General features: G+C 36.4%; 1 protein-coding gene across 1 annotated transcript; it reads left to right on the top strand.

Moving 5' to 3' along the window:
• The first annotated feature begins 2,725 nt into the window (after positions 1–2,725).
• LOC122075743 (protein ACCELERATED CELL DEATH 6-like) lies at positions 2,726–8,574 on the top strand. Its single transcript, XM_042640893.1, has 3 exons — positions 2,726–3,475; positions 6,586–7,163; positions 7,703–8,574. Exons 1-3 carry the CDS (start codon positions 2,806–2,808, stop codon positions 8,402–8,404), a joined length of 1,950 nt encoding a protein of 649 aa, XP_042496827.1. The 5' UTR covers positions 2,726–2,805; the 3' UTR covers positions 8,405–8,574.
• The last annotated feature ends 1,224 nt before the right edge of the window (positions 8,575–9,798 follow it).

Here is a 9,798-nt window from a genome sequence, read left to right as displayed (position 1 = left end):
AATAAATAAACGGCTGATCATTTTAGAAAATCTCTATTGCTGGTTTTTCCGTTCCAGATCAGCTATTGAACTTACCTGAAGAATGTTTACTTGATAGGGATGATCAATGCAGCTAAATATAGAATCCCAAATAACATGATTATTTTCCTTGGCCTCGTATTATTGGAGAACTAGCTTTAGATGTTATGTTTAGGCCTAGGTACCGTTTTCATATGTTGCAGTGGAGGAGAACAAAATTTGGCTGCTGCCTGGGTTGGAGCCAAATACTTGCAACCTCTAGTACCAGCCAGGGGAATAGAATCTCTGGGATATAGGTGGAAAAATACACCCTAGGTGGTTATTTTCAAACCTGTCCCTGGGATCCCATTTCCTTGACTATTACCATGGGGTTGCAGCTAGTAGGTTGCAACTCGGGCAGCAACGATTTTTTTTTCAGTGGAGGAGCCCCACTGTTGGTAATGCCGAAGTTGGGGATCCTCTCCATACTTTATGACTGTATGTTTTAGCATGAGTATGCCCATGTGTTCCTTGTATTTCCATTTTTTCATCTTTTTAATATAAATCTAATCTTTTAGAGAAAAAAATTCTTAATTTTATTTTTTTTTTGAAAAAGGGATTCATTCATAGGAGATTCTGTTCCATGGACTGTTCTTAAAATAGCTAGGAAAGCAATTTTGGTAATTCGACGAAGGTTTTGTCTCATCCAATGATTTTGTGCACTTTTGCGAGATTGTGCATAAAACTTTTTACCTTATTTTTTAAAAGCCATATTCCTGCATCTTCTTTTGTTATCCAATTTTTTTTTACTTTCTTTCTGTCTCCTTCTTCTAATCTGCAACTTCTCCTGCACCACTCTTTCCATTTGATAGGTCTTCCATTTGATAGGTAATTCAAGTGCAGTGGTCTTGTTTGCAACTCACTCGGAAAGTCAGTGGAGAGCTTTTCAAATTTCCTTGGAGTCCACTCCAATTACCATGCAGAATGTATTGCTTTTGTCGTCGGGGTCCATCTAGCCAAAAGTAAAGGCGCTTTAAATCGTTAGATTGAGTGTGACTTCAATGCAATGGTTACACGTGTCTCCAAATCAGAACATTTCGTGGATGTCCCGGCTGTAGTGGATGAAGTTCAGTGGTTTCCTCTTTCATCTGTCACATGAAAAATTATTTCATTCTGAGAGAAGGAAATATTATTGCATATGTAATTGCAAAAAGGGGAGCATTATCTCGATCTTCCATCTCTTGGGTGATACATCCAGATGTTGTTAATGATGAGATCTTTTGGGATGTACAAGAAAGATCAAGATTTATATTTTTAGCCAATTGATTAAAATTTTGTCTTTCTTTGATTCTTTGTTCTAAGTCTTCTACTGATGGGAATGACGTAGATGGGGTTTCAGGACATTGATATATGTGTTTCATGTCTCTGCTGATGGCAATGCCGATGGCGGAGTTTAAAGTTCTTTCTATTTCTATTTCTTTATAATTGTTGTGATTGTCTAGATATGCTTTTTTTTTATGTCCCTTTATTATAATATATTTTTTTCATTTACTGCTTCATAGAAAAAATAAAAAAATAAAAATTATGGCAGCTGGAAATATTTACGTTTACTAATTACAAGAATTTATGAGGAACAAGGATTTAAGAAAAAATAAATAAATTACTTCCTTGGTAACAACATATTACATATGTATTAGAAAGGGTAACCAGGCTCTAACTGATAATTAAATATTAATCAAGATCCAACAAAGGCGTCCCATGGCCAAATGGCGCATCCATGCAGATAAAAAGCAATAGAAAAGTAAACTCAAAACATAGAAAGAAGGGAAGGGAGGACAGAATAGTTATCACAAATTCTCTGTGGCAGAACAATAATTCCAACTTAGTTTGGCATGTAAATCATGTAAGAAAGCTAGTTGGCTGGTCCAAACAATAATTTGAATAATTTTCATTATTTTCTTGTTTTCATTAACAATGTTATCCTATATGGATAATAATCCCTTTTGATCAATGTTCATACTCTCACTTTTATTAAAAGGCAAAACCCTTACTTATACTTCATCAAACCTGCAGCCCATGATGAATTCTAAAACAACCCTACTAGCCACACGCGCGCGCACACACACATAAAAAGGGTCCCTGTTTTAGTAATGTAGCAAAATAATAATAATAATAATAATAATAATAATAATAAATAAATAAATAAATCGTTCCTTCACGTTGACTTCTAGTTAATTACCTTGGTTAATGTTTACGTTTGCTTTAGACCCTCTAATCGAATGTGATAGACTATGTTACGTATGATATATCTTCGCATAAAATCAAGAATTTAATCTCAAGTGATTATTACCTTTTTTTTTTTTTCAAAATATTATTACTTGTAATGCTTACCAAAAAAAAAAAAATAGACACATATTATTTTGAATAATCGGCGGTGATAAACTATCAGTCAATTAAATTTATTCTTCTGATGAACGATCTGCTCGTAAGTCATGAGGATAATTACATAATATCTGACTAAAAGGCTTTTTTTTCGAAAATAGAAATTAATAAGTGTGTGGATCAGGTTCACGTGCAAGAGTCATTATTGTACGATCTATATGCCACACATGGTATTTCACCATAGGGCTTATCCTATTATGTATTCTATGTGTGTGGATCAGGATCTACACACAGGATGAGAACCTGATCCGCTCTTAATTAATAGTAATCACAAACGGTAGTAGTGATGAAATCCTTTGTGTTCTCTGTCTCTCCCTTTATAAATAGCTTACAATAACACAGCTCTTTACATAATACAGAGAAGCCATGAATTCTGTTCTGTATAAGAATGTGTTTGAGGCTGTAACAAAAGGTGACTCAGATATGATCTCGCGATTATTGGAAGGATTAGGGGATGATCTCACCCGACTTCAATTGCGATACCTATCCCCATTGGGAATACATCGGGTTGATGAAAACCAGGATACTCTCCTTCACATCGCGGCATACTTTGAAAAACTCGAAGTTGTGAAGGTAATCCATGAATGCCTACCAACAATTATGATTAGAAGCAAGAACTATAGAGGAGACACTGCACTCCACATTGCGGCACGGTATGGTAATGCTGAAGTGGTTGAGTATCTGCTGCGCTGCGCTATGGCAACAGAACAGAAACTGTCTACTCCTGTGCGATATCCAACAGCAAAGGTACAGAACAGGGATGGTAACACAGCCTTGCATGAAGCTGTTCTTGGTCATCACCTTAAGGTGATTGAGGTGTTGATGAATTTGGACAAAGAGGTGATCTTCATTAAGAATAAGAACAAGGAATCACCCCTTTATTTGGCTGCCGACTGTGGGTTGGAGGATGTGCTAGAAAAAATGTTGGAAGTTGCATTGGAAGACCCAAATTTCAATAGGAGGGAAGATCTAAGTATCTACGATGGCCCAGACGGCAGGACACCTTTGCACGCTGCCATTGGTAAGAAGCATAAATGTAAGTAGTTGCCATCTCTCTCCCTCCTTCCGCGTTGCCAAAGTTCTAAACTAGTCTTTTTCAGTCTCCTAGAATGCCTCTCTCAACTCTATTTCGCCCTCTTCACCCTCTCCGTGTGATGTATATAGGAAGAAATTAAAAGACACATACACACACACACACATATATGGGAGGAGGTTAAGTGTGCAGCCAGCTTTGCTGGAGCGAGGGGCAAAGGGGGCTTTTTCAAGGAGAAGAAGAGAGAGAGAGAGACAGATTTAGGTATATCGGCGGCATACCTAGTCTTTTCCCTCATACTATACTGACATATAAAAACACAGAGTGACAAATCCTTTCACTTTAACTACATTATTTCTTCTTTTTATCCTTCTTTCCTTTTCTTTTATTTTATATTTTCTAAATTATTGGTACCATTATTATTTTCTCTTTCCTTCTCTCTCGCAAACTCTCTCCTTCGATCTAAGGTTAGTTTAAGAAGGGAACGTGACAGAGTTTCAAAAGAAAAAAGGAGAGAGAGAGAGAGAGAGAGAGAGATAACGAAGAGTTTCTGAGAAATTTTTTTAGTTTATCTTTGCTCTTTTTTTACTTCACCTGTACTCAATGTTCTTTTGATCTTTTGAAGGTATAACCTACCCTCTCCCACTAAATCTGTCTCTCTCCCACGTGCACTCTTACTAGTATATATATATATATATATATGTGTGTATGTGTGTGTGTAAGAGAACGCAGCCTGATAGCACATGTACACACCAACACCTGTGGCCAATAAGAGTATGCATGCGAGCATCTTCATGTATTTTGTTGTAGGCATATGCTATTGAGTAGCGTTCTCTATATATGTTAAAAACTAAATTGGAAACATTTCCAAATTAATAGAACAACAATTCTTTAACTAATTTGAAATTCACACATACTAATATAGTAATAAACATTTTCAACTAAATTCCTCATCTTTTATAGTAAAATATAGCAAAGAATTTTTTTTTTTTTTCTTTTGATAAGATCAAAGCAAATATTTCACTTGTCTTTTCCGGTATCATCTAAAGTGCTACTGTATTTTCTATTATGCTATTGCCCTCTTAAATATTTTACTTTACAATGTTTTATATACGACCAGGGAAAAGGACAGAGATGCGGGTAGTCATCGAAAGTATCCAGTTTGGTCTAGGCCCTGCATTTCATACATAAGATAAGATGAATGCAGTCTAGTAGACCAACTTTGTATTTAGTTATATTTACATCCCTGTGCGGTGAATTATTATTATTATTATTTTTTTTGAAACTTTGGTACAAGGTCCCCATTAGGGGTTATAAGGCTACGATGAGGCAAGAAGAAGACCCTGAAAAAGGATCAAAAGGATCAAAAGGATCAAAAGGGATTGACAGAGGCCACACTTCTTAAAAAGCAATTACAACTAGTGATGCATATGCCAAGCACCTATGGAGCACTTCATGAGAGTTGATCCCTTGACCAACACTCGAACTGGCTCTCAATTCAATAGTGCCAAACCGTTACAATATGGCCCACGTGTACATTCAGTGGATTAGTTAGGGTACCTATCCCTTTCACAAGATAATGGTGGGACTGCAGACTATGGAGGATAAGGAATAGTGGAATAGGGCCTCAGGATTTATGGCAAATTAAGGCCAATTCTGATCCATTTGAAGGTTAATGTCAAATCCTAGCCAATAGTTATGGCAAGGTGCATAATTATTGACGCAGAGTTAGAAAGGTTTTATTATTAGTCGGCTGTGCTTGCTTTGGGTTCCTAAGGAGGTATCGAACATATATTTTTTCTTGGATAGGTATCAATTTTATTGTCAGAAAAAAAAAAAAAGGGAGGAGAAAACAGAATTTACGGCCTTAAAAGGTCACAAACCCAAACAAGAAGTTACACAAAGCCACGGAAACCCAGAGGAAAAACGAATCAGCTGCTCGTCCGATCACCTGATCGTACAAGTCAACATCTAATACATGTCCTTATTGTTTCTAAATATACCCTTATTTATCCTTGTAATGACGGAAGATGAGACACGTGTTAGCCTACTTCAACATTCCATGTGTCGTCATATGTGTTCCTCACATAAGATAACAATTATAATCATCATTTCATGAAGCATTGCACATATGTGTAAATAATTTAGTTGCATTTTCTATCATTTTATGTGATTTCAATATAGATTATGTATTATTCCATGTGATGTCTTAGTAGTTTTTGTAACTATTTCATGCAATAGTATATATGTTACATTATCTCATGTGATAAAGCTTTCATGTTGGCTTAGGTTATTAAAATTCTCGAGGGAGAATATTTGTAATGTAAGTAGCTAGTAGAAATACCAGTTTATCCGGCGTGGTGGGTGCCTAACACCTTCCCACTCTTGTAACTTGACACGGACCTGTATCCTTGATAAGCAGACCATATGAAGTCAAACTCAGGGGGTTCAATCCCTCAATTGGAATCAAACCCCCAATCTAAGCTCAATCCCATAACCGGAATTAGGCTCCACAACAGGGTTCTAGCCCTGAATCCTTAGATGGAGACTCCAAAAAAATCATGCTTTCCCCATCCCCCATAGTCACTAGTCAGGATTGGAGACATCAAGCTGCAAGGCAGACATGTGAGAAGAAATAACAGGAAAATGAAAATAGGAAACATTCCGCAGGCACACTAAGGAAATGAAGGAGAATAGGGGGGAGGGATAACCTCTCTCTCTCTCTCTCTCTCTCTCTCTCTCTCTCTCCAATCCCATCCATCCCCCTTACACTCTGTCGACTTTCATACCGCCTGTTATTCCTCTTTTTAAAGGGGGGTGCAACATGAGGACTTCCTAGGAGCTCATCCATCCTAGTCCTTCTCTCACCCAAACACTCTCTACTATGGAGTTCTGATAGAGAATGATACATATATTAGGGATGGCAAATAGCACAAAAGGAAAAACATTTGAACTTTACAACTGCATATGGTTTAAAATAAATCAACTTTATCACATTGTACATCTTTAACAATTCCTCCGTCTTATGAGTAATTACTTATCAAGAAACTAATAGATTTGAACCCTTTTTTTTTTTTCTTTTCGGTTTGATTTCTCCTCACAAATTTTGCTAGCATGCATCGACATTCTACTGAAAAAAAAGAAGGAGCTGATTCGTACAAAAGACAAAGATGGAAGAACTCCTCTTTATTATGCATCGTCACTTGGCCATTCTGAAGAAGCTCGTTTCATACTAGTAGAAGAGATCAAAGATACTTCTATTGCTCACCAAAAGGACAACCATATTGCTCACCAAAAGGACAACCAAGGCCTCTATCCCATACACATAGCAGCCAAAAGGGACAATCTTGACATAATTAAAGCTATTGTAGATTATTTGCCAGGGGCAATAAAGACACTAAACAACGAAGATCAGAATGTCATTCATCTTGCTGCTAAGAGTGGGAGTGAGAAGTTAGTTAGTTACATGCTTCATCCGAAATCTAATCTGTTTCATGACAAGCTTTTAAATGCCAAGGATATTAAAGGAAACACGCCACTACATTTGGCCGTCCTGCACTCACATCCGAACGTTGTGAATATTCTCTTGTGGGACAGGAAGAAAATAGATATGACTATCGAGAACGATGAACGCTTGACAGCCCGAGACATTGCAGAGAAACAAATGTGTGGAACAATCTCAATGCCAAAGGTATGCTGAAAATATATTCTTTTCTCCCGATTCTAGCCAATTTGGTTTTGTCTGTCATATTTGGTTCCATGGGCATTTGAACTTACATTTAAATATTATGCCCATGGTTATCGGGCCCAATCCTAAACAAAAGTAAATACAATCCATATTATTATGAAAACCATTCTCGTACAATGCCTGATCCACACTTTAAATCCACTCAATTTCTCAACCTGTTGTAAGAAGGGAGAGATTGAATAGATTCCAAGTGTGGATCATACACCGAACAAGAATGATTTTCGTACAAAAACCTGATCCGGACTCCCATACATTCTTTCTCTTTTGTAAACCATTTCCAAACATGTTAATTTCTTTGGCATTTTGGATCAAAAAGATACTTTATACTTGGGAGCTCATTGGGAAAGAAACCTATAAAAACGAAAGAAAAATTCTATAAAAATGTTGCAACCCTTTTAGTCATATCTCATTAATTGTACGTTCTTCTTAATCCTAGTTAGCAAATAATTTTTTTTTTTTTATTATTTTCAATATATATACAGTTTCTTTGCCGAACAGCCTTAAGAATTATTAATGCACCATCTGGTCAACCTTCTCCAATTATTGAGGACAAAACTTCAACAGAAGATAATCGAGGATCTGTTCGACCGTCTCCAATTATTGAGGACAATACATCAAAAGATATTCAAAATATAAAGAATTATAAAGGGAGGTTCGATACTCTAGTGCTTGTAGCAACTCTGATCTTCACAGTTACCTTCACCGCGGGTTTCACTGCCCCTGGAGGTTTCAACAGTGATGGCCCATACAAAGGCATGGCTACCTTGTTCAGGAAGCCTTTATTTGATCTTTTCGTGATCTGCAATACCATGGCTTTTTATCTGTCTATCGTGATTGTGGTGAACAATATCTGTGCACAGTTGGCTGACATTCACGTCTTCATTCTTGCTGCTAAATTTAGCTCACCATTGTTGGGTTTAGCTCTCATCATGACCGCTGTGGCATTTGCAGCAGGTTTGTACTCTGTCATACTTAAACTCCAGTGGCTTGCTGTCCTCGTTTTGGTCATTGGATCCTTCTTTCTTTTTTATATGGTATATTTCCTGCTTTTAATTAATGTCCCACATAAGTTCAGTTACCTTGTTCCGCGGTGTCACATGTCCTGGAGGTTCTATCTTTTCATCTGCAAAATTGATAGAACCTTTGACAACATTGACTGGTTATCTGGCGTTAAAGAGGTCTGAATCACTTCATGCCGATGTTTCTTCTTATGTTTAGATCTACACTATCACATATAAGAGTTTGGGTTTGTTTCCTTTTGGACCTGTTTGTTGAGAGGAAAAAGAATTTGTATGATATGTATTACGGATAATAGTAGATTCTAATGTAATAATGGTGTATGTGATATATTGTATCGGTGGTGTGTTATCATAATTATTGTATATTAAGAAATATTATATTTGGGTTGCCTTATAGTTTTAAAATTTCCTCATTCTACTATTCTATGTGCACATAAGTGATTGATTCTATTGGCTAGACAAAACCAAGGCCCAGGAGGAAAGAAACAAAAACAAAAAAAGCAGTGATTCTATAAGGGGTCAATTTATTTATTTTTTTTTTGGGGGGGGGGGAGGTGGGGCTGTTAACAAATGCAATGAAGGGTCGATACAAGAAAATTGGAGGAAGAAACATACCAAAAAACAAAAAGACCCAAAAAAATGACATGGAGCATATATGTATGGCCAATGTGAGCAACTTATTGGCTTAATTGCTAATACAAACCAATAACTTATTAAGACCCAAAAACTCAACTTGAAACAATAGTCTATCAAATTGAGTGTCTCAACTTGATATAATAATTTTTCTAATCGAGCCGACAAAATGACCTGAGATTCTTTTTTCTTTTTTTTCGAAAAGTCAACAAAATATATTATAGAAACTTAAAAAATGATATACAGGATTAGAGTCCAGACATATCTAGACTTAAAAATTAACAGAAGTTCCCTTTATCCCTCCCTTCAGCATTGTCATCTGTAGATTGAAGAGTAAATTCAATACATTGGACAGTGGTCCACCTTTAGCATTGCCATCAACGAACACACCAATTCAATAAACAAAAAACAATATGCAACCTATAAAATTCTGTTTCTCAGTCTAAGTTAAGCGTCCCAGATAATCAGGAGAAGTCACAAGCTAAATGTCTGCCGCCTAAGTTTGACTCTATCGTTATTTTCGTTAAAAGGTCATTCGTATGAAAAAAAAAAAAAAAAAAGAATAACTAGCAGGGATCCAAAGCTACCAGATATAAGGGAACAAATTTAAATTTTCTAAAGAATTCAAACAAAATAAAGTTGATAATAATGGTTTTTTTTTTTTTTTTTTTTTTTTGGGGTGGGGGAGGGGTGGAATGGAACGGGATAAAAGGCCTTGCAAGATCAACGTAGGTTACTGCTTATCTAAGTTATAGAGAGGTAACTTAGGGAGGTTCAAAGAGGAGCGTAGGAGACTTCTGCTGCAAGAAGATACATTTTTCACATGACAATAACTCCAAATTTCTCCATGGTACGTACAATCACACCAAGAACAAAGAAACCTCTGCTCGGTAAATTTCAAGGATAAGATGGTGCTATCACTTAGG

Source organism: Macadamia integrifolia, chromosome 1 (assembly GCF_013358625.1).
Source record: "Macadamia integrifolia cultivar HAES 741 chromosome 1, SCU_Mint_v3, whole genome shotgun sequence".
NCBI lineage: Eukaryota > Viridiplantae > Streptophyta > Magnoliopsida > Proteales > Proteaceae > Macadamia > Macadamia integrifolia.
Note: the sequence above shows the minus strand (reverse complement) of the source record. Positions and strands in the feature narration are given on the sequence as shown.

What these genes read in the sequence shown, in the direction of transcription:
- LOC122075743 (XM_042640893.1), top strand. Translation starts at nt 2,806, where the DNA reads ATGAATTCTGTTCTGTATAAGAATGTGTTTGAGGCTGTAACAAAAGGT. An exon ending in CATTGGTAAGAAGCATAAAT is followed by an intron (nt 3,476 to 6,585) that starts GTAAGTAGTTGC and finishes AAATTTTGCTAG; the next exon opens with CATGCATCGACATTCTACTG. An exon ending in GAACAATCTCAATGCCAAAG is followed by an intron (nt 7,164 to 7,702) that starts GTATGCTGAAAA and finishes ATATATATACAG; the next exon opens with TTTCTTTGCCGAACAGCCTT.